Consider the following 26,372-nt stretch of genomic DNA (forward strand, 5'->3'; position numbering starts at 1 on the left):
ACGATTGTCTAACGTAAATTTTACGACACTGTTTTTTTATGATCAACTCAATTTTGCAGTGTAATTTTCTATTAAATATAGTCTCTATAAATATTTTCTCAGTATTATTTGTAGTTTTATGAAACACACTTTCCCTGAAACCTGACGTACTGAAAAAAAGAATGTGTGTGTTGTACGCACGTAAGAAGTTATACTTTTATTATATGATTTAAACGAAATTAATATACTTTTTATTTATATTTTATTTAAATATTAAACTAATTTATACTGACTACTTCTCAAACATTTTTATTAAAACAGTGCCAAAAATTAAAATATTAAAAGAATAAAACACACACAAACACTTTAAAAATGCCACAAATGATTTCTGAACATTAATTGTCGGAAAATTTTTTGAAGATATTCTTCTTTAGGCGCGATTCGATTGAGGGTAAAATTGTACATAAATCTGCGCGCCTGCGCACACAGACAGTATGTAGTTCCTTGCTAATCTTTCAAGATAGGTGTTTATGTATCTGTATCCGTGCAAATAAGTAATTAAAAGAATATATTAGTGTTTTTAGTAAATGTATTATTTATGATAATTCTTGTGTTTTTGGATTTGTGTTTCTCTGTAGTAAAATAATAAAATATTTACACTATTTGTCGCCGTGTTGTGTAATTATATCCGAAACTTACATGTTAATTAGAAGGACCTCGCTGGTGTAGTTGCTAGGGCGTTAGCTCCGAGATTGGAATGACGCGGGTTCGAATCCTGGGCGATTCATATTTTTTTTTTTATTTTTGGTTGTTTTAATAAAAATTGTTTGAAAGTAGTAGATAAGAAAGTTAGTTTAATTTTTAAATAAAATACAAATAACCTGTTAAGTATATTTACTTCGTTGAAATTACCTATATAATAGGAGAATATCTTCTTATGTGCGTACAAAGTACACACACATTCTTTTTTAACTAAATACGTATTTTCTGAAAATAAAATTATATAATAAATATACTTACAATCATAAAATGTATAAAAAAAATAAAATAATAAAAGTTTCTATTGGGATTCGAACCAGCTTATCAGCGCGGTTGCTATTGGCGTTGTATTGGGGTTCATTCGCCTTAAACGCTTCGCCACAGAGACAATGTGTCATTATGTGCGAAGATCGACTAACTAAACGGATTAAACTTTTGACATTTTTGAATTTAATCAAATTATTTTGATTTTGAATTGAAATGATTTAGAATTGAAAAAATACAACAAAACATAGAGTAAGAAATCAATATATTAGGTGAATATTGATAGAAATTTTGATGGTAATCAAATTATGTAAATAAAAGTATTACATACTACGTATTTTCATACAACAATAAAACTAATATATTATACATTTGTTTATCTCCATATTGAACAATTATTTATTATTGACAGATCATTTCAACACCCAATCAGAGCCCGTATAACGACTAATACCATACTGTCGGTGTGCGCATGCGCGCACATTAATATAAATTCACCCTCAATCTCAATCGCGCCTAAAGAAGTATAACTTCAAAAAACTAAGCACATAATTGGTAAGCAGCAGAACCCATATACTATAGGGCACCCATTAAACTTGAAACACTTTTTCATGAAAAAAAAAACGTGTGTGATATCAGATCTGTTAACGACATGGTAATAGCCGCAGAAAAGGAACAAAACCTCTTAGAATATGCACTCTCATAGAAGAAGCAAAAATTAGAGGACTAAAAATAAATGAAAAAAAAACAAAGTAATATGTTAATCTAAAGGAAAAACTGTTACATATACAATGTAAAGATTGAAGTATGTACCTACTCTACTCAAGCGCAGAGCTAATTGAAAGATTAAAGTAAGCAATATAACATATTATTAGAAATACCAAACACTACCAAGAGATACACATATATCAATATCATCAAAAACACCAAAAGTAAAATATATAAAACCACCATCAGACCTGTCATAACCTACGCAGCAGTGATAATGTGTCTGATTAAGAGAGATAAAGAGAAGATAAGAATAATAGAAAGGATAATCCTCAGAAGAATTATTGGAACAAAAAGTTCAAGATGGAGAGTTTAGGCACTTATTTAAAAACGAGATAAATAACTAGATATTTGTAGAGGATATAGTCGGACATAATATAAACGGTCAAATATTGAAACCTACAAATATAAGACTTATACTAAAATTACAATTAAGATGCACTAGAAATACACAAACCAAGATACGTTGAATGTTATGAGAAGCACTCCTGAATCATGATTTACAATATATTATGTATAAACTTTGTAAATCATGATTTGGGATTTACAAGTAAATTAGGGTTTGGGAGTGTTCCTCGCAACATTCAACGTGTCTTGATTTGTTTATTTCTAGTGAATCTTTATTGTGATTGTAGTATAGAAGAAGACCAAAGTGCAGATGAAAATCAGGTCAGAAAAGATATCAACATAATGAAGAGAACCAACTGGAGAACAGAAATACAAAATAGAAAGAAATGGAGCTTAATCACCAATCAGTCGAAATCACGCTGTATGCCGCATTTTGATCGCCTCGTCATTTTTTCTCTCCACTGTCTCTCTTTGTAGTCACAACTCCATTAATTCATATAGTTGTAGTAGGTGGCCTTTTTGGTGAATATTCGACACATTCTTTGGAGAAAACTCATTTCTACTACTTCTACTTTTTTCTTTGCCTTTACCGTCATCTTCTTGCACTCTAATCAATATGTCAATATTGGCTCTACAATTCCTCGTAGATTGTCCATTTTATAGTCATCCAGAAAATCATTAGTCATTATGTAACTCTTTGAATTCGATTCGAGAAAGTGTTTGGAAGGTTTGTGAATAAAATTCATGGTAATAAAATAAAAATTGCATTTTGTGCATAAAGAAAATGCCTTTCCAAAGTGAATAGAAAATTAAAAACTCTGAAAATATCGACAGCAATGAGTTCAATTTTGTTTATAGCGACTTGTCGACAGTGACTATTCGGGGATTGTCGATGTAATGTAGCTGAACACAAATATAATACCCACAATAGTGGCGAGGAAATTGTGGCATTGAATGATATTGGACTTCAAGAATGTATAACCATAAGTAAAACCAGATTACATGATAATTGGAAACTTCAATGGAATCAATACTGTATAAATTGTCCGACAAGGTATACTCTTTTTCATCCGAAAATCCCGACAGATTATTGGCATAAAAATTTAGATTTTTCAAGACACGATATTGTTACTATCTCTCGACTAAAATTTGGCCATGCCTGTTATCCCGCACATCTACAGTGCGTCCATAAAGTAACGCATAAATTCATTATTTCGTAAACCGGCTATTTTGAGGAAAAATCCCGAAACAGGTCGATTTTTATTTTTAAATTACAATTTTTTGGCATATTATATCATACTAATGACGTCATGAATCTGGGCGTGATGACGTAATCGATGATTTTTTTAAATGATAATAGGGTCATGTGATAGCTCACAAGGAGTATTCAATTGTCTATTCACTAATATAAACATTAACATAGTTATTTATACAGCGTGTCCCAAATTAATTTATTTAATTAAATTAATTGACACAAAAAGGTGAATGTATGCAATTTATTTAATTCTTAATACATTTTACTGCTGCCAGAAAACAGAAAAAAATTTTATTTGAAAAATATACATTGATTTTAACTTAAACGAATATGTTTAAACTGGCATGAGGCAGGTTAGTGGCAGTTTTAACGTTGAATTTAAGCAAAAAAGAATATTTATTTGTTAAATAAATATTTTTTTCCATTTTTTTTTCGGACAACAGGAAAACGTATTTTGAATTAAATAAATTTTATATTATTGTGTATCAATTTATCAATCAAAGATAGAATAAAATTTTTATTTTTTTTAATATAACGCGGGTACATAAATTTGATACACCCTGTATATTGATTTGTAACTATTTATTATAAGTAGTTTTTAAGAAGTGGGTTATCGTTAATGAGTTTTTTTCCCTGAAAATGATATGAATAGACAATAATTGTTCAGGGTATTTGGAGATTATAACGGTGCTTTGTTATGCACGAGGCCAAAAGCCACAGGTAATGATACCTTTAAAAAATAATGTAAAAGAAAGTTTGGAATTTTAATCTCTTTTTGTTTAACCCCGAGTAAATTTTTTAGAATTTCCCGAAAGTAATTATTATGATGGTAGGAATATTTTTGAAAGAATGCGTGGGTTTTTTCGAATGAAAAAAGAATGGGGAAGAAGAAATGTCTCTGATTGGTTTGGCAATTTGGAATGGGAAGGAGAGAAGGTGGAATTTTCAGATAGTTTTGGAAAGAGGAATTATTATGTGATCGGCATCGCTGAAGAGCAGTCAACGTTTTCGTGGATAGTTAAAAAGCAAGTACCAGTGGTTGTTTGATAGCGGAGAGTGGAGCTGAAAAGTGGAACGAGAGACAGATCAAATTGAGAAGAAATACCTCTTTGATTCTGTATTATTGTGAGAAGGAGAGGAGAGAATTTTGGAGTTGTTTGAATCGAGTACTGGCTAAAAGAGGCCTGGCTCGTTGTTTCTTTAGAGAATTAGTGCTGGTATGCTGCTGGATTGAAGCTTGAGAACGGAGAGGGCTTTGATAGGTAGCCTAACATAGTCAACAAGGGAGAGCTGTTTGGGTCAAGAGGAGATATCATTGTGAGTGAAGCAAAAGGTCAGTCAATTTATGTGAAAGATTTTTTATGTTCGGAAACTAAAATTTTGAGTAAAAGCATTTGAATTAAGATTCCAATATTTCAAAAATTAAATAGGAAGTGTAAGTAATTTTTGCGAATACCGAATACCTAAATTTGTTTGTTTAGCTTGTTATATCAAAGTCATCGGGAACAAACCGATACATTTTTATTTGAACTAGAATAAATTTAAGTAGTAAAAATTTCATTCGGACAGCTATGTCCACAGGTTTTAATTGATCGATTTTTAGAGTATTGAATTTGATAATAAAAGATATTTCTGTATGTTTATTTATGTATTTCTATTTATTTCCCTTTCCTATTTTTCTCCCGATAAGAATCAACTAAGAGATACTGAAACCACGAGAGAAGATAAGTATAACATAAGATAATTTAGATATTTTTTTGTATTATAAAAAAGGCACCCTGAGATTTTTTCTTAATTTTTTTTGAATGATTTGCAACAATTGGATAATTAATTGAATAATTAATTGGAGTAATCAAATAAAGACTAATTGATATGAAAGTAATAAAAAGCAGATCATAACAATATATTCCTCTTTTTCTCTCAAATAAATTAATTTACATTTTTTGAACACCCTGTATAAATAATTATGTTAATGTTTATATTTTTGAATAGAGAATTGAATATCCTTTAAAATGAGCTATCGCATGACCCCTATTCTTATTTAAAAAATCATCGATTACGTCATCACGCCCAGACAGATGACGTCACTAGTATGATATATATGCCAAAAAATCATAATTTAAAAATAAAAATCGAACTGTTTCGAGATTTTTCCTCAAAGTCGCCGGTTTACAAAATAATGAATTTATGCGTTACTTTATGGACGCACTGTATATAAAATCAATGTAATACAATCGGATTTGTGCGAAAATTGCAATACAATAAGTGACTTGGATCATATATTTTTGCATGTGACAAATATGTGACACAAACAAATCTATTGAGTATTCAGCTATTGCAAGAAAACGTTTATCCCTCATATAATCTGATGAACTTACTAGCTTTGAACAAACCGTCAATCTTTAAGATTCTTCTAGATTATGTTAAGTCGTGTAAATTGAAACTTTAGATTAAAAAATTAGTCTTGTAAATTAATAATACCCCGTATCCCTACTTAGTCCGTGGTTAGTCACCCTAAACGACCTGGGTGCGAAAAGTTTTTTTTTCCCTTCCCTACACTTGATTGTTCGATTGGATTCGTAATGGTCTTGGTGTATGGCCAGGCGTTGATTTTAAGAAGTGTTGCTGGCTAAATGGGCGCAGTTCCCAAACGCCATAAAAGAAGAAAAAAATATGGTTCTCGAGGTATCTAGGGTGGAGCTCGTCCCCTGGAGTGTCATGTAAATTTTATTCAAAATTAGTAAAAAGCCTTTAATCAGGGGTTTTCGAGATTGTTGAAACCGAATATGATAACGAAGATGGTTCTCGAGCTGCCTAGTGCCCAGGGTGGGCCTCGTCTTCTGAAGTTTTGTGTTATTTTTATTCGAAATCAATAAAAAGTCATTACTCGGAGGTTTTAGGGTTTGATGAATATTACTGAATATGAATATCTAGTGCGCAAGGCAGACCTTGTCTCCAAATTTTTATGAAAGTGTGGCATCAAATAAGATTTTAACTTCAAGACACTTTCACAAAAATCTTAAGCACTTGAAGATATGTGTGTGTAGTTTTATTTTTTTTTGACTAGGGACATAATCCATTAGCCTATTCTGTTTTGATAAATAATTCAAGTTTTTTTTTTAACAACTGTTATAGAGAGAACCCGTAACAACAATATAGATCTAATCTTATCTTGACTTATACATATATTTTTTATCTAGTACATAGCTATATATATTTATTTTTTTTTTATTTATCATATTCTATTTATTATTTTTTTTTATTTACTTATTTTTTATTTTTTTTTCTATTTTTTTTTTATATTTTTTTTTTTATTTTTTTTTATTTTTTTTTTATTTTTTTTTTATTTTTTTTTTATTTTTTTTCTATTTTTTTTAATTATCTTTTTTTTTTCACGGGAAAGAAAAGGATATCATAAGGTTGGGTTATTACATACGCCTAGGGGTCCATCAAGGCGACTTGCACAAAACAAAATTAGACCACGGATAGAAAGGGTAACAACTGGGTTAAAACAAAGGACGTATATCACTAACGTTTTACAATTTAAATAAATTTTTCCATTTAAAAATTCAATTTCATTTCACGTATGTGGCGAAAAATTATTTCATATATATGCAAGTTGTTGGATTTTATTAAATTTAATAAATTAAAAGGTAGCATAATAGGAATATTTTCACTATTGATATACTCATATATTTTTTTTACAAATTGGTTTATGCAACGTGTATTTAATGAGCAATTTAAGACTAAATGCTCAATTGAGCCTTCTTCGCCACATTCGCAAAGTGGAGTTTCAGCTAAATTAATTTTAAATTTATGTAACGGAGACAGAGCATGGTTGAATCTTATTCTAGATAGTATCCTAATCATGTATTTATTGAAATTTGAGTTTTTAAACCACGTAGAGGACTGTATTCTTGGTTTCACGCCTTTATAATATAATCCCTTGTTGGACAAATTGTACATTGTTTGCCATGAATTGATCATTTTTTTCCTTAAATAAGAAAGTAGATCCTCAATTACACATTTATATTCTGACTCTTTAGATGGTTCATTATATTTGGCAATTTTGTCTACTATTTCATTGTTTATTAAACCACAATGAGCTTGTATCCAACAAAACATTATATTAGATCCTCTTAATTTTAGTGTACCCACCAGATTTATAATTTCAGACAAAACATAGTTAAATCCAATATTATTACAGTAAGAGCTATTTTGAATTTTTTGTATTGAACTTTTACTATCAGAGAATATGACGTAATTAGCTTTAGTTCCTGTCAAATTACTAATATATTTAAGTGCTTCTAATATTGCTATTAATTCAGCGGTGTATATCGAGGTGTTAATATTTAGATCTACTACTGTACTAAATTTCCGATCTGGATCGTAGAAGGCCGAAGTAACCTTTAGATCCGATTTAGATGCATCCGAATAAATATATGAATAATTAGGAAACATAGATTTTATGTCAGCTTGGAACATGCTATTCCGGATATATTGTGGAAATTCTGAGTAGTCTCTAAGATAACCTACTTTTATGTTGTCCAAGTGTTCTAATTTTATTTTAAAACATGCTAATTCTCTCGAACTGGAAATGTCCTTACTATGTTGTATGCTTACGTATTTGTATGATTCGATAATAGGTATTGTAGGCTTTTTTTTCCAATATTCCTTAACTAGATCACAAATACTGAGGTCAAAGCATTTTTGTACTATCGGACTTTTTTTTGCAAACATTTTTAATAAAAACTTCTCAGTTAAGTATTCTCTTCTGAAATTTAGTGGAGGTTCATTACATTCTACATTTAAATTTGAAATGGGTGTACTCTTAAGTGCACCTATACTGATCCTTAAGACTTTATTTACTAGCCTATCTAATTTTTGCAGGTGAGTCTTCGCTGCTTGACTATAAAAAATTGACCCATAGTCTATTATTGATCGAATATAGGCTTTATAAAAGGTAAGCGTGACGTTAGGATCAGCACCCCAACTTGTATGACACACTGATCTTATTGCATTTAGTCCTTTTTCTGTTTTTGTTAGTAAGCGGTCTATGTGTTCTTTCCATAATAACTTCCTATCTATTACCATACCCAAATAATTAATGGATGATTGAACCTCAAAATTAACGTTGTTGAACACTATAAATTGTGGTAGTCTCTGTTTTTTGGAGAATATACATGCTTGAGTTTTCTTTGTAGAGATGTTTAGTCCTATGTTAAAGTAATAATCTTCTATTGTCGAAAACATTTCACTCATTATATTGATACCTTGATCGATTTCAACTTTAGATACATACATACACACATCGTCAGCAAACTGTAGAACGTTTCCTCTTTTATTAAATTGTTTATGTAAGTCTGAGGTATAAATGAGATATAGTAGAGGACTAAGGATGCTTCCTTGCGGTAATCCAACATTAGAAACTCTTGGATCCAATAATTCATTGTTGATTTGAAGTTGTAGATTCCTATTTGAGTATAATTGTATTATTTTTTTACCAAATTCACTGGGTATTCCTATTCTCTCCATTTGTTGGTAAAGGATATTTAATTTGATATTATCATATGCAGCTTCTACATCTATGAATACCGATACCAGGGATTTACGTTCAGAAAAGGATATATTAATATCTAGAATAAGGTTAGCTATATTTTCTGATGTTGATCTTAGTTTACGAAACCCATATTGTGTATCACTAATTTTGTTATTTTTCTCTAACCAGAATTCGAGTCTTCTCTTTACCATCCGTTCGAATGTTTTTAAAATACACGATCCTAACGAAATTCCTCTATATGAATCCGCAGAGTCTATATCTCTATTTGATTTTAAAATAGGTATAATTACATAATCTTTCCACGAATCCGGAAATTCAGATTTTATCCATATTAAATTAATTATATTTAACAATCTCATTTTCTGACACCTTGGTAAATAGTACAACATAATATAATGAACATTGTCTAAGCCAGGAGCAGTATTCTTATGACACTTTAAACTATATTCTAATTCTTTTAGAGTAAATTCATTTAACAAACTTGAATTATTATTGTTAACATTTTTAAGAGGGTTTACATTATTTATATTTTGTGGAACCCAGGGCGGAGCTAACTTGTTTAAAAATTCTTCAGTCCAATTATCTTTTTTTTACTTGATTCTTTGGGAGATTATAAGTATTTTTTATTTTTTTAATTTCTTTCCAAATTTCTTGGACTGGAGTATTTTTATTTAATTTACTACAAAATTCTCGCCAAGAAGCTTTTTTACTTTTCAATATTGTTTTTTTCTTAATTGCCTCTGCTTTCTGATATTTTATATAATTTTCATATGTACTATTTCGTTTAAATTCTAAAAAAGCTTCTTGTTGAAGTTTTATAGCTTGTGCACATTCTGGGTTCCACCATTTTTTATTAAATTTACTATTGATCGTCATTTTTTTCTTAGGTATTGATAATTCACAAGCATCATTCATTATATTAATAAATGTGTTATATATGCAATTAATATTATCATCCGTACTTATATCTTTAATTTCAGTAGTTTCAAGAATAGAAGAAAATAACGACCAATCTGCTCTGTTCACGTTCCATCGGGTTCTCTCATTAACTATTGTTATATTATCAAGATCGCTTTCAATTATTATAGGAAAATGGTCAGAACCTAGAGATACATTTTTTACGTTCCAATCAAAACAAGAAGATATGTCGCTGGAACATATAGTTATGTCCACAGCTGATTTATTTCTAGTGTGTAAACCAGATATTGTAGTTTCAGCTCCATTATTTAAAAAACATAACTCACAGTCTTCTATTGCTGTTAAGAGATTGAGCCCAGCCCTATCATTCTGATCACAACCCCATGCATTATGATGACAATTAAAGTCTCCTGCCACCAAAAATGGTGTGCTTAAACTCTTAAAAAATTTTTTCCATTCGCTCTCTGATACATTTAAATTGGGTTTTGCATACACTGAATATATATTAATCACTTTATTTGATTTTAATTTGACTGTTATTGACATACTCATAACCTCATTGATTTTATGATGATTGGGATGACCTGTAAACTGAATATAATTTTTTGTCAAAATAGCTAAGCCTCCAAAACCGTCCCCGCGATCTCTCCGAAATATATTATAACCACTGAAATTAATATTATTTTTTTCTTTTAACCACGTTTCACTAATTAACGCTATATCAATATTGTTATCAAAAATAAATTTCTCAAAATGACCTTTATTGTGTATAATGGACCTAGCGTTCCACTGTACAATTTTGAACTTATTCATTGTCTGCGAGAATACGACTTAAATTATTTTTAAAATCGTCAAACATTTTTATATTGTCCAAAGTAATTGAGTTATTCCTTAAGAGAGTTTTAAAAGTGCTTATAATCATATCACAAACAGAGTTTATTTTAGAGTTATTTGAACTTAAGCTAATTGTTGGTTGGGAATAGTTGGGAATATTTCTATAATTTTGATATACCGGTTGACTACTAGTTGACGGAGATGAAAGAATCTCCTTATGCTCGTCAGAATATCCTGAACGGGGATAATTAGGATAACCTTCTAGATTTCGTCTACGTTTAACCGGTACTGAGTAATGAGTGCTTTTGTTTACATTCTTTGTCACCGTTGCGTAACTGTGATCAAATTTTTTATTAGCCTCACTATAGGATAAATTTTCTGTGGCCATATATGTTTTGATTTGTTTTTGACGATGAAATTCTTCACAATTTTTCCTATCCGTTGCTTCATGATTTCCTTTGCATAAAATGCATGATATCAGCTGCGAATTACAAGAATTTGTTTCGTGCTCATTGCCGCATTTCCCGCAGCGAATTTTACCCCTACAGTTAAAATTTACGTGGCCGTACCTCATGCACTGTCTGCATTGAATTACCCTTGGAACATATATGTCTACATCGTAAATAATTTTTTCTATTACTACCTGTTTAGGAATCATTTGTCCCTTAAAAGTAACAATAACTGCCGTTGTAGGTTGTAACTCGCCATTTATCTTCCGTTTTATTCTTCTTACTTCATAAATTTTAAAGTTATTTCCATATTTAGGTTTAATTATGTTTAATAAATCATCGTCTTTGATATCTCTGTCAATACTTTTTATTACACCTTTTTTGTATGTAAAGAAAGTTGGTATATAAGCCTCGTAATTTTTTTCCTCAAATACTTTAGATTCGACTAATTTATTGGCACTACAATATGAATTTAATTCGACTTTAACCTTATTTTTACCAGTTACAGAAATATTTAGAATGTTATCCTTAATATCCGGTTCTGCCTGTAAAATCACCCTAGCTGTAGAAATTTTGTGATACTTACCAATGTTCATATCTCGACTTTGCACAAACACAAAATATGGACCTTGATCTGTTGAACTATATTTATTTTTTTGTTTTATTATTTTTTCAATACCACCTGTTTCGTCGCTTTTTCCATTTCCGCTACATTCCATATCCACTTCACTTATGACCATAGTTTTTCCCCTATCAGGGGGGTAACATTTCCCATCCGAATCACCATTCATCGCAATCGAAAAAACTATAAACAAAACTTAATTACCGTTCTCGCACTGATAAGACCTACACTCGATCGATGCTTAAAACGGACTGAGCACTTGAAGATATATCTTGAAGACTATTCCCATCATAATATTCGTGTCCAACAATCCTAAAATTCTCCCAGTAATGAGTTTTGGTTGATTTCGAATGAAAATAAAATAACGTAAAACTCCAAGAGATGAGGTTCCCCTGTGCACCAGGTAGCTCGAGAACCATCGTCGTTATTATATTTGTATTTAGCGACCTCGACAACCCCGAGTAAGGACTGTTGACTGATTTAGAATGAAATCAACATGAAATTCCAGGATATGAGGTCCATCCCGGTTACCAAGTAGCTTAAAAACCATCGTTGTTATCAAATTTGTGTTCAGCGACCTCGAACCCCCCCCCAAGTTACAATATTGAACTTATTCCTGTTCCTATTTTCCGAGGTGCAAAGTTTTCATATCCTATGCACTTTGGAAATGTATTTTGTGTGTGTGTGTGTTTGTGTTTTATTGGCACTGGTTTTGACAACCAACTGGCCAGTCAATTTCATAATGATTTTTTAGACTATAACTTATCAGTAACTCAGGGGAGTAATGGGTAGTGTGTATGTTGAGTAAGTGTCTTGTTACTTTGGAAAGTCGACGTCATTGTCTTTGCAAAAAGACGCTAATTGTATCCGAACGTCTGCGGTCCCTCCGGCAGTGGCGGCTTGTCCTATGAGGCAGGTGAGGCAGTGCCTCACCAGTATATCAATCGACTATTTACGTTATTTCGTTGTTTTATAATCAGTTTTTTAAATATAATTTAGCTTTTTGAAATTTCCTAAATACCTTTATTTTTATGAAAAAAATTAAAATAATCTGTACGGCCCTGACTCTTTATCTTATCTTATATATCCGTCTTCCACGTGCCATTCCAACTTTCTCAAATCATTACAGTTGAAGCATGCCTCACACCATCTGCAACAGTATGCGACAACTCCAACAGTAAAACCGGCAAACTTTGAAAAATGTGCCACCGATTCTAGGAACAAAATTCATCCATCCTTGAGGCTTGCCTCCGGCTCCGCGCAACGGAATAGGAATAGCCGAACGGCCTCAGACTCCGCGGAACGGAATGGGAATAGCCGAACTGAACCGACTAGTACAAGCACAAGTCGATTGTAGATCATAGCTTATGTACGCGAGGTATACACGAATGGCTTATTATATTTTAGAAGTTTATGGATATGTATTTAAAACAGTGTTCATTTTAAATCATTGTTCATCATCATCTAATATATTGTTCTGAAGCTATTTTTTCTTTGTGGCATTTATGTAATTTATTATTCTAAATGAGAAATAAGATTATACAAATTTAACTTAAAAAATGCTTTTATTAACGTTTCCACTTCCGTAATTTTTAAGTGATTCAAAAATGTATGCTGTGGTTGTGTTTTTTTTGTAAATTTTTTTGAACATACATTCAAATCAGAGTGAGCAAAAGATTTAAGCGAATAATATTGCAACATGATTCCCACAGCCTGAGCTCATTCCCCATATCTTCCACGATTTTTGAAAAAACGCACACTCTTTTGTTATGTAAAACTTGAAGTTTTCAATATGGAATTGGAATTCAAAATAACTCTATGCACTGAGGCTGAAAGCATTTGAGTCGATCGCATAATTCACTAGAAAAGTTTTAGAGAAATAATCGACAGCAAATATTTCTTGATGATTTTTTGTCCGGAATTCTTTGTAGGGATATTTTGAATAAAAAATTTTTGTAGATTATTTGTCCGGGATTTTTTGTGGGGATTTTTTGTCCGGGGATTATTTGTCCGGGGATTATTTGTCTGGGGATTTTTTGTCCAGGGATAATTTGTGAGGATTTTTTGTCCGGGATTATTGGTCCTAGATTCGTCCTAGCATTATGAAGTCACAAAATCAACCTTCTGGCCATTAAAGAGAAGCTTACCATAATAATAAAATTCCTCAGGTGTAGTGTGCCTCACCACCTTATACTATCAAGAGCCGCCCCTGCCCTCCGGTGAGTACCGATCCCACAAGGACAGAAACTATTTTCATCCATTAATTTATAATAAACGAAAAATTCCTAGCCCTGGTGAGAGGAAATGTATTTTCCTTATGCACAAAATGAAATATGCATTTTACCACCATGAAGTTTGATTACAAACTTTCCTGAGACTTTTCCAAATCGAATGCAAAAAGTTGCATAGCGATTACTCTTGCTGCGGAAAATTGGTAGGTTTATTTATTGCTTCATTGTCTAGTGTGTTGTGTTAACTAGTTATTTGTTAGAACTTTTTAGTTCCTGTTTTCCAGTGCCTATTTTACCACTAGGCCCGTGAGGCACCTGCCTCGGGCCCGTATTTTAACGGGGCCCGAAAAGGTCATCAAAAAAAAATTATTACAATATTAAAATTGTTACAGGAAATGATAAATGATAACAATCAGAGTTATATGTAACTAAACAATGTTTAAATGTTTGAATATAAATTTTATTTATTGTTCATAAAAATTTAAATTTCTGGTGCAGTATTGTTATTATTACTATTATTCAATTTTATTTCTGGCCCCGAAAATTGTGTAGTGCCTCAGGCCTGATTTGAAGTAAAATATGCTCTGATGTTTTCCTGCTTAGGGTTGTACATTATTGAATATAAAAAATGCAAAAGAATATACCGTCCTATTAGAGGTAATACTCACAAACTACACTTTTCAGAATGTGGAGAAAAATCGATTTAAAGGTATTTTTTTTAAATTCACCTGACTTCAATATTGGAATTTTTTTAATGCAACTTTAAAGAATAAATGAAAACAGATATTTTAAGCCATGTTTCGTCATGGAACTATGATACAATCAATATTAGATAAATTTTTGTACTTAATGAGTTTTTCCATGAACACAATTATTGGATATTGATATCCTATTAGAGGTAAAACTCACTAATTACACTTTGTACTTGATGAGTTTTTCCTTGACCACAATTATTGGATATTGAGAACTTAATGAATTTGTCTCCATAAAATTTCGCTAACTTACAACAAACGAACTATCAAAAATAACAGGCTATTATTTAAAAAATGAACAATAAGTTTCGTTCTTTGAAAATAAATGCAATTCTTTCGGCATTTATGACAGCCACAACAGTCGCCTGCCTAATTGCAAAATACATTATGTTACCTTTTATGTAAGCTATCACGGTTACAAAGAAATTTAATCTCATATTTCTTTAATCAATTGCCGAACAGATAATGCACACAAATATAATGTACAGTCTCTTCAGTTTCAACAATACAATGTAACACACAAGTCGCCTGCTTAATCGCAAAATAGATTATGTTATATAATGTCTTGTTTGAAAGACCACTAAGTACCGATTCGGCATTCCAGATTGTAAGGAAAAATTCAATGAGTGCAATCACAAGTTTTAATGAGTTTTACACTGAAACCGAAATTCACAATATTGCACTCCATATTGGAAGGAAAAATTCACTAAGTGCAATAATACGGTTTAATGAGTTTTGCCCTAAAATCAAAATTCACAATAATGCACTTAGTGAATTGTACCATAAATTATCTCAACAATTAGAAGGGTTAGAGCCCCAGGTGACTTCTCCAGAGCTGGGCAGTACCGTATTTAGTTCAAATTGATGAAAATGTCAAAATCTCAAAAAAGTGCACTTAGTGAGTTTTACCTCTAATAGGACGAACGTACTTTGTAAGTAATCTAATGACCATTATATTAATATAATTGACTTATCTACACAAAAACAATCTCGGATGATTTACTTACAAAGAAAGAGGAAGTATGAGGCCGAGTGGCATATGAACTTGATGAACGGCTTCCGCATGGTCTGGCCGACAACCGAATGTGGCGCGACGATGTACGCCATCGAGAAAACCGGAAACAGAATCCCTATGCGAACAATTTCTAATGCCTGAAGGACCATATTTTTACGACGGAATCCTGGCAATCCTTCATACCATAACGAGGCGAGGAGCTGCTGGACGTTCGAATGGGCGACGAACTGGAAAAGATAGATGATAATTAATACATTTCTATTTGTTATTAACATTTTACATATGTTTATGCTTAAAGAAAGAACAGTTATATCAAAGGCGGATCCAGGGAGGGGGACAAGGGGGCCATGGCCCCCTCCGAGAATTTAAAAAAATATAAATTTAAATATTTGCAGTTTAAAGGTTTTTAATTTCAAACACACATATACACTCAACCAAACTTATATGGAATCATCTGATATTTTTTATTATTTTAAGCAAATTTATGCTAAATTCAATTTTCTTCAATCGCATCTCTCAGGAGCCTAACTACAGCTTATAGAACCAAATCAACATACCTGAGAGCTATTAAAGTTGTTTGGCTGAAAATTAAAGGATTTTTTTTACTGATTTATAATTCCTCCCCAGAACATGATCCTTCCTCTTTTATATTTATGAAAAAATCTGGCAATTTTCGTTCTTGCTTGTCTTCCTCGACCTCTAAGTATACAAATTCGTTAATCATCTGAATTTACGCATCCTACTTTCGTTTGAAAATAGCACACTTTTCCAATTTCCAATGTTCCAGTTTTGGTGTTGAAGACACCAATTTACGTGATCAATCTTGTGCTGCCTGGTTAACTCGGGATCCCGTAACTTCCTCCTGCTATATAGTCCTTTGGCACGAGAACTCTTCTTCTTATCGTTTCAACTAAAATATTTACACCTATAGCTTCCAAAAGCTGTAGGTTTCAAATACATAGTGATTCCATATAAATTTGGTTGAGTGTATGTACAAAATAGGGGAAAAATATGTTGTCTGTACTAGAATTGAACAAAGGCAGTAACGGAAGCTTCAAGAATGACATAGGATGTTTTATAAATCAAAATATTGATAATTTTACAAAGTGCTAAATGTTAGAACGACCTTGACAGCCATCAAAATCGTATCAATTTCCATATTCTATACCTATACACACAAAGAATAAAAAAAGAAATGAAGCGTTACTTGGGTCACCAGCACTTAGAATAAAGGAGTTGGTTGGTATTTTCGCACAGTCAAAAGGAATTGGTTTATAAGTATTGCGTTTTATTTTTCAAATGAAAAATATCGTCACAATAAAGGGATGACGACTCAAAGCCTTGTCACGAAACCTTTAATATCTTTTGCCAAACTCATGAGCAAAGACTGAGCCATACAAACCCATGAAAAAACATCATACCACAAGGAATGCGTTCAAGTTGAGCTGGAATTTTTACAAAGTTATCGCAAATCGCAACCCTCAAAAGTCAGTCATTAACCAGATAGACTCTAAGAGGTCTAAACAGATACAAAAAAAAAATAAAGAAAGACTACGACCAATAGTAGAAGCTATAGTGTTCTTAGGTCGACAAAATATTCCTCTAAGGAACCATCGTGATGATGGCTTTCTGCTTCTGGACGAAGATGCTGGACCTAGCAGTGAGGGGAATTGTTAAGGTTTAAAATCGCATCAGGAGATAAGACTCTTAAATAACACTTGTCCACAGTATCTTCCTGAGCAACATACATTAGTAGCACCAGTCAAAATTAACTAATAACATGTTGTGGTGAAGAAATAATTGAAGAAATAATGAATCAGGTTCAAAGTACAAATTATTAATCTATCATATTTGACGAAACGACCGACGTATCCCAAGTGGAACAGCTTTCTCTAAATTTGAGATACATACACAATAACAAAATTCGTGAAGACTTTGTCAAGTTCATTGACGCTTATGAGAACCTAAAATAATTAGTGAAAGTTAAGAAAGACGGAAAGAACAAGACCTGACAGGAGATGCATTGGGAATAGCTATTTGTATAACAAGGGAGGAAAGTGCTACTTTTCCTCCCGAGGTACTGCCCCGGTTGCCCCAATGGTAGTTACGGCCCTGTCCCTGAAGGGAGAGTCTGGAAGGGCTGCAAAATACGCTTCCACAGCTGTTATGATCTCACCATTTGATAAAAAACGCTTTTCACGCATGTTTTTTAAGGTATCGAAACAAATGGAAGTCGCTCGGGGCCAAATCTGATAAATACGGTGGATGCTCCAACAATTTGAACTTTATTTTATGGAGTTAAGCTATTGTTAAAATGCTCATACGGCACGGTGCATTGCTCTGACGAAAAACAATTTTTTTGCATCTGCAAACCGGGTCTTTTTTCCGAAATTATCCAGGTTGCAATAATATCCAGAATTTATTGTTTTACCAGTTTGCAAGTACCCCACAAACAAACTTCCTCTCTTATTTCAAGTAAGAGACCAAGCCACTTCTGCCGATTTCTGGATACTAACTCGTTTCGGAGCCGAAGACAGATTCACACCACTCTTTAGCGTCTTGTTTTAATTCAGGATCATGGTAATAGACTCAAGTCTCATTCATAGTGATTAATAAATGCACAATATCTAGTTTGTCCTCTCGAAAACGCTCTAAATGCTGCTGAGAAATTTGCATTCGAATGTGTTTTTGTTTCGTTGTTAGCGAATGCGGCACCCATTGTGAACACAACTTTCTGAAACTCAATACTTCAGTCAAAATATTGCTTACGCCGCCCAATGGTATGCCTAGGACTTCTACTAAATCTCTTTCACTCACTTTACGATTTTCTAATATCATAGTACCCTGTAATTTTTCTACGATTTCTGATGTTGCTGTTTTTGGACGTCCTTGACGTATATCATCTTCAAGGCTTGTACGACCACCTTATAATTAAAGGCGAAGAGTCCTTATACACCCTCAATATTTGTTCATAACTTTCCTTTACTTTTAAATTCCATTGTAAAAAATACAAATACAAATACAAATACACATCTGTATTAAATAGCTTGTAAACAAAAAATGAATTCACAGAATGAAATAAAACTTCACACAAGAGTGTATCAACATCACAAAAAAAATTAGGCTAGTAGCAACGCTTTCTTTTATCGAACCGCAAAACTTATTGAACAGCCTAGTAGCTTTCGTGATTTTGAAATTTTCCTAAAGCTGTTTTCTAATGTTTCAGAAACTAATTCTTTGCTTGAAAGGGAAACAGATTATTTTTTAGTTAAATATTGACAGAATGACCATTCTATACTGACCCTTATTATATCTGATCCTTTAGGCGATTGAATATTCTTATAATATTTGTAAACACAATTAGTTTATAACTTTTATTTAATTAGCGGTATAAATATATTTATAAGACTCAAATCAAATTGCCCATATAATATATATAGTCCTCCTCATACTTCGGAATGTCTCTAGAATTCAGTAGAAATTCGGATACATCAGAACAGCCGTAAATTAGGAGCACCTAGTGTGTTCACTAGAGAGGATTGGCGTAACATTGCCTCCTCCTTAAGAGATGGTTCCTCCTGATACCCCGTCGGGACTGGAACTGGATCGGGAACTGGTCCCTCTTTTACGACTCTCAGTTATTTAAAAGTGGCAATGGACGGTTTTCTCTCCTCGTGGTAACCATGTGAATTGCAACAGGTAGTTCTTGTTTATAAGTTACGGACCTTCCCAGAAGTGCTGAAGCTTGAAAGAACAACACTTTCTGCTTCTTCGGATTATACAGTCATTCATTTGCCGTTTTTCTTAAAACATCTCTTTTCGACATGTGTATCATACCGTCTATTCATTTTATTGCTAGCGATCTTAAGAAGGAAACGGACTAACTCGTGTATATCGTCCATTCTTCTTCTTAATTCCTTCACATAATCTTCACCAGCTATATCTTATCCAGGTCGACATCCAAATTCTAATTACAATTAGGATTTAGCTGGTATTTGGCCCGTTGATTCATCAACAGCGGATCTGTAGGTCATTGAGAACTACGAAAGGTACTGGTCCCAGTTTCATTGGTGATTGGACATAATTTTTCCAAATACTTGCCAACTGGCTTATTCATTCGCTCTACTATTTCATCCAATTGCGGGTCATAAGAACTAATTCTTTTTCTGTTCATGTCTAGTCTATCGCAGATTTTTTGGAGAAGATCGTTCTCAAAGCTTCTTACTTAATTACTATGGATCTGTAAAGCCACCCAAAATTGACTGAATTACTCTTTGATCAACACAACTGCAACGTAGCTGCCTTCTGGTGCTTAATTGCGTAGATTTCTAGTTCACTTCGTGAAGTTTATTTTTCAGTAAGATCCATTACTCATGGCATAGGTAGTAGATTTTTAAATCAGTCCTTTGTCGAAACTATTCATCCAATAAAACAGGTTTCAAATTCTCTGAATTGTTGTATTTACATCGAAAGGCTCTCCTGATGGACTGTCGCATAACTGACCCAGTACCTCGGCTATTTTGCTCTTTGAAATCACCAACTGTGATTCACCAACTCTTCTACGAAACACCATTATTTTCCAGTACTCGTTTAAACAAGCCATCTTCCCTGATAAAGGAGTCCCACTGGGCCCAATACGTTTTAACTACTGAACATAGTGATGAGCGAGACTGGTCTTGGTCTTGCGGTCTTGGTCTTGGTCTTGCAGCAAGACCAAGACCAAGACCAAGACCAAGACCGCCTTTTGGTTGCAAGACCAAGACCAAGACCAAGCTTGCAAGAACAAGACCAAGACCAAGACCGAACCTTGCAAGACCACGCAAGACCAAGACCAACCTGCAAGACTCTTGCACTTTTTTGAGAAAAATTGGTTTTTATTATTTAACTTTATTTTTTTAGTTCAATAATATATACTGACATTGTAAGAAACCTTAAACAATATCGAATTTTTAAAATACATAATATTTTGATTATATTTTTAAGTCGTTTTGATTAAGTCAAACGGTTTGCATTTTCTCAACCTTCAAAGTGTCCAGAAGTCAAGTTGTCAAACGGCGACAGTTCAAGGACAATTGAAATTACTTGTAAGACAAAAAAATGTAATTATAGATAGGGCAATCCATTAAAAAAAAATGCAATTAAAAACGGTTTTTATGTACCAGTAGTTTTCGCTTTTTTGTCTAATAAAAATACTGACACTTATTTCAATTCTTTTCGCATAATCGAGGAAAAATGTAGGTCGTTAAATTTAAAATGAATACAAAAAATATCATAATAGATTTTGAAAAGGGATTCACAATGCTGTGAAAGCATTGTGGCCTGAATAAAAAATAACTGGTTGTCGATTGTAATGTGTCAAGCTTGGTATCGCAAAATCCAAAGCTTAGGTTCAGTTTCTGAATATAATGACAAAAATTCCGATACTGGGAAATTTTTAAAATTATTTTTTGGATTAATTTTTTACAATCAACGAAAGTCGGAAGTTGAATTATTTGTGAAAATCCCGGATGAAAAACGTGTAAAGAATTTTACTGATTTCATAGTTGAAAACTATTTGGAAGAATCTAGGTTTTCCCCAGAAAGGGCCAGTAGTACAAATAGTATGTGCCGCACTTGAAATGCATGCGCATCATTTCAGTGTGTTTAATTCTAGTTTTTACTACCCACATCCGAATATTTTTAACTTTTTAAATGTCATAATGGGTATTCAATCCAAAAATATGTGAAAATAAAAAGTGCGAATAACTCGTGTTACGAGAGCAATGTAGTTTAAATAAAATTAAAGAACTGCAAGATAACAAATTACAGAATTAAGCGTTTATAACTCCCCATTACGTTTAGTTATTATGTTATAGTATTAGGTCTATAAATAGGTATGGTAAATATGTACGTATTTACTAAAAAGTATTGTTCTGAAGCTATTTCCTTGTGGCATTTTTATGATTAATTATTTATATGGGAAATAAGCCACAATTAAAATGAAAAAAATAATTTTATTAACGTTTCGACGCCCAAATCGGGTGCCGTTGTCAAAATACAAAATATTACTAAAATAAACTAAAGTGTTGTTGCTAAGCAAAAAAAATTCTTCTAATAATTTATTTAATCTCACTCATTTATATTGGCAATTCAGACATATATTATACATTTTAAAGTAGAAGACTTTAAAATGATATTGCCAATATTTATGAGTTGCGTTCCTGGGACGACTTACTGAAAGATAGTTCATTCGATTACATGAAATTAACCCCAACTCAAGAATATCCGTCATAAAAAATTATAGCATGTGATATGTCTTTAAAAAGACAACCAAATGCAACGACAGTAAAATTCTCGCGTTAGAGACTTCATAGTAAATCACAAGGGAAAACCAGGAAAAACCTTGTGATACTATCCCGACATCGTAAGTATTTGGTCTTACATTAATTTACTCTCAAAAAATAATACCAAATTCTGACTTGTAACATGTTTAAATTATAAATATTATTAATAATACTAGATATATAAGTAATACTAAAATATAAAATATGTACTAGCTCGATATTATTGACTTACTAATCTTGGTATTTTCTTTCTATTGACTTCCTCTTTCAGTATGGGTAACCACATCCTACTGCATTCTACCGAGGAATTTGCGACACAATTGGTTTCATTTAGCATAATTAGAGCCGCTTCTTTGATTTTTCTCTTTTTACTATCTGATTCTTTCAGGACTATACTTGAATCTCTCCACTGAACTCTATGTTCATTATCCCATGCGTGTTGACATATTTGAGATCTCTCAAATTCTCTATTTTTAATATAAGATTGATGTTCACTTATTCTAACGTCTAATGGTCTTGATGTCTCACCTAAATAAAATTGTTCGCATTCACAAGGTATTTTATAAATGCAATTTTTTGTTCTTTCTTGATCATTGTTAGGTTTAGTTTTAGATAGAATAGATCTCAATGTGTTTGTTGTTTTGAATGTTGTTGAAATGTTGAATTTATTTCCTATTGTTTTAAGTTTCTCGGATAGTCCTTTTATATATGGTATTGATATTTTCCTCGTATTATTTCTGGTGAATGTTGTAGGATCCCGTTCTAAGTTGTTCTGTTCCATTCGATCCAATCTTGACAATTCCTTATTTATAAACGATAAAGGATAATCATTTTCTAATAAAACAGATGTTAACAATTGTTTTTCTGCTAAAAAGGAATTTTCGTTAGAACAAGTAATTTTGGCTCTATCATATAAGGATTTAATGATTCCCTTTTTAACGTTGATGTTGTGATTTGACTTGTAATTGAGATATCTGTTGGTGTGTGTTGGTTTTCTATACACTTGAGTCTCATATCCAATATCCTTCTTTGAGATCAAAACATCGAGGAAAGGTAGGCTGTTATTGTATTCCTTTTCCATTGTAAATTTTATTGTCTCTTCTTGATCGTTTATAATATTCAGGAATGTATCTAACAATTCTGATCCATGAGGCCATATTGAAAACACATCATCTACATATCTCCACCATACTGTGGGTTTTAAATTTTGTTTAGAAATAATATTAGTTTCGAAATCCTCCATAAATATATTAGCCAATAATGGAGATAAAGAAGAGCCCATTGCTAGACCAAAATTTTGTTTATAGAATTCATTGTTTAGTTGAAAATAAATATTATGGGTACATAATGTCAATAACTCCATTATAGCTGATACATTTAGTCTTGTCCTAGTTGCCAATGTATTATCATTCTCTAATTTCGTTTTGATTATGTTTAAAGTTTTATCTAATGGTACATTTGTAAATAAACTGTTTATGTCAAAACTTACTAAAATATTATTTGGATTAAATTCAATAGTTGATAATTTGTTTAAAAAATGTTTTGTATTTTTTATAAAAGTGTCATCATTATTAGCAAATGGTTTTAGAATGTTTAATAAGAATTTTGATAGTTCACTACAAGGAGAATTGATGGTACTACAAATGGGTCTAAGTGGTATGTTCGCTTTATGAATTTTCGGCACTCCATAAAAATGTGGTGTCTTACTGTAGTGAGGTGTCATTAATTTTCTTTGATAGTATGTTAGATCATTTTTAAATTTGAATAAAGCTCTATATATATTGTTTTCCAGTGTCTTCGTTGGATCCTTCGTTAATTTGCTATAAGGTCCATTTGTAATTAGATCTGTAATTTTGTCCTCATATTGTATTTTATTCATTATTACAGTTGCATTGCCTTTATCCGCTGGTAAGATTGTTATGGAGTCATCATTTCTTAAAGTTTTTAAAGCCTTCATTTCCTCTTTGCTGATGTTCTGTTCAATTTGATTAGACTTTTCCAATTCAAGTTTACATAGTACCCTATATTGTTCTTTTTCATGAGTTGGTAGACACTGGGATATTTTCTCCACTGAGCTGATTATGTCTAATTTTGGAATAGATGGATGAGTAACAGCATAGTTTAAACCTTTTGACAATACCAAATTTTCCGTTGCATTTAAATGTCTATTTGATAGATTGACAACTGTCGTTAATATGTCATTATTTCTATTTAGGTTATCAAAATAATATTTTATTTTATTTTATTTTATCAAAATAATAACCATAATATTTATTTTCAACTAAACAATGAATTCTATAAACAAAATTTTGGTCTAGCAATGGGCTCTTCTTTATCTCCATTATTGGCTAATATATTTATGGAGGATTTCGAAACTAATATTATTTCTAAACAAAATTTAAAACCCACAGTATGGTGGAGATATGTAGATGATGTGTTTTCAATATGGCCTCATGGATCAGAATTGTTAGATACATTCCTGAATATTATAAACGATCAAGAAGAGACAATAAAATTTACAATGGAAAAGGAATACAATAACAGCCTACCTTTCCTCGATGTTTTGATCTCAAAGAAGGATATTGGATATGAGACTCAAGTGTATAGAAAACCAACACACACCAACAGATATCTCAATTACAAGTCAAATCACAACATCAACGTTAAAAAGGGAATCATTAAATCCTTATATGATAGAGCCAAAATTACTTGTTCTAACGAAAATTCCTTTTTAGCAGAAAAACAATTGTTAACATCTGTTTTATTAGAAAATGATTATCCTTTATCGTTTATAAATAAGGAATTGTCAAGATTGGATCGAATGGAACAGAACAACTTAGAACGGGATCCTACAACATTCACCAGAAATAATACGAGGAAAATATCAATACCATATATAAAAGGACTATCCGAGAAACTTAAAACAATAGGAAATAAATTCAACATTTCAACAACATTCAAAACAACAAACACATTGAGATCTATTCTATCTAAAACTAAACCTAACAATGATCAAGAAAGAACAAAAAATTGCATTTATAAAATACCTTGTGAATGCGAACAATTTTATTTAGGTGAGACATCAAGACCATTAGACGTTAGAATAAGTGAACATCAATCTTATATTAAAAATAGAGAATTTGAGAGATCTCAAATATGTCAACACGCATGGGATAATGAACATAGAGTTCAGTGGAGAGATTCAAGTATAGTCCTGAAAGAATCAGATAGTAAAAAGAGAAAAATCAAAGAAGCGGCTCTAATTATGCTAAATGAAACCAATTGTGTCGCAAATTCCTCGGTAGAATGCAGTAGGATGTGGTTACCCATACTGAAAGAGGAAGTCAATAGAAAGAAAATACCAAGATTAGTAAGTCAATAATATCGAGCTAGTACATATTTTATATTTTAGTATTACTTATATATCTAGTATTATTAATAATATTTATAATTTAAACATGTTACAAGTCAGAATTTGGTATTATTTTTTGAGAGTAAATTAATGTAAGACCAAATACTTACGATGTCGGGATAGTATCACAAGGTTTTTCCTGGTTTTCCCTTGTGATTTACTATGAAGTCTCTAACGCGAGAATTTTACTGTCGTTGCATTTGGTTGTCTTTTTAAAGACATATCACATGCTATAATTTTTTATGACGGATATTCTTGAGTTGGGGTTAATTTCATGTAATCGAATGAACTATCTTTCAGTAAGTCGTCCCAGGAACGCAACTCATAAATATTGGCAATATCATTTTAAAGTCTTCTACTTTAAAATGTATAATATATGTCTGAATTGCCAATATAAATGAGTGAGATTAAATAAATTATTAGAAGAATTTTTTTTGCTTAGCAACAACACTTTAGTTTATTTTAGTAATATTTTGTATTTTGACAACGGCACCCGATTTGGGCGTCGAAACGTTAATAAAATTATTTTTTTCATTTTAATTGTGGCTTATTTCCCATATAAATAATTAATCATACTAAAAAGTATGTTTTAGTTACTTTATAAAAAAATTTAATTAAATTAAATAATGATTAAATAGAGTAAAAAATATTTGATTGTTCTGTTCTCCTAAAAAAATTTAATTTATGTTATTAAAGGACATCGCACACATCTTATGGAAAATATAATGTCACTCAAATTTAATAAAATTTTTACGAATAGATTCGTTTTAAATTAACGGTCAAATCTTATCATTGCGCCAACTCTTAATTATGATTAATTACGGCGCAAATTGCAATTAAAGTTTATCGAAATCACATTTTTTGAGTCAGTAAAAGTGTCAGT

The 26,372-nt window shown here is 31.8% G+C and overlaps 1 protein-coding gene across 2 annotated transcripts in view; it reads right to left on the minus strand.

The window, feature by feature from the left end:
- The window catches only part of LOC114332030 (transient receptor potential-gamma protein), a 673,697-nt gene that overhangs the window by 294,584 nt on the left and 352,741 nt on the right, over positions 1-26,372 (minus strand). For both annotated transcript variants that reach the window (XM_050644362.1, XM_050644358.1), the window contains exon 8: positions 15,747-15,981. In XM_050644362.1, coding sequence (XP_050500319.1) covers positions 15,747-15,981 — 235 coding nt within the window. The remainder of the gene's footprint in view (positions 1-15,746; positions 15,982-26,372) is intronic.

The sequence above is a fragment of the Diabrotica virgifera genome, chromosome 1 (genome assembly GCF_917563875.1).
Source record: "Diabrotica virgifera virgifera chromosome 1, PGI_DIABVI_V3a".
Taxonomy (NCBI): Eukaryota; Metazoa; Arthropoda; class Insecta; order Coleoptera; family Chrysomelidae; genus Diabrotica; species Diabrotica virgifera.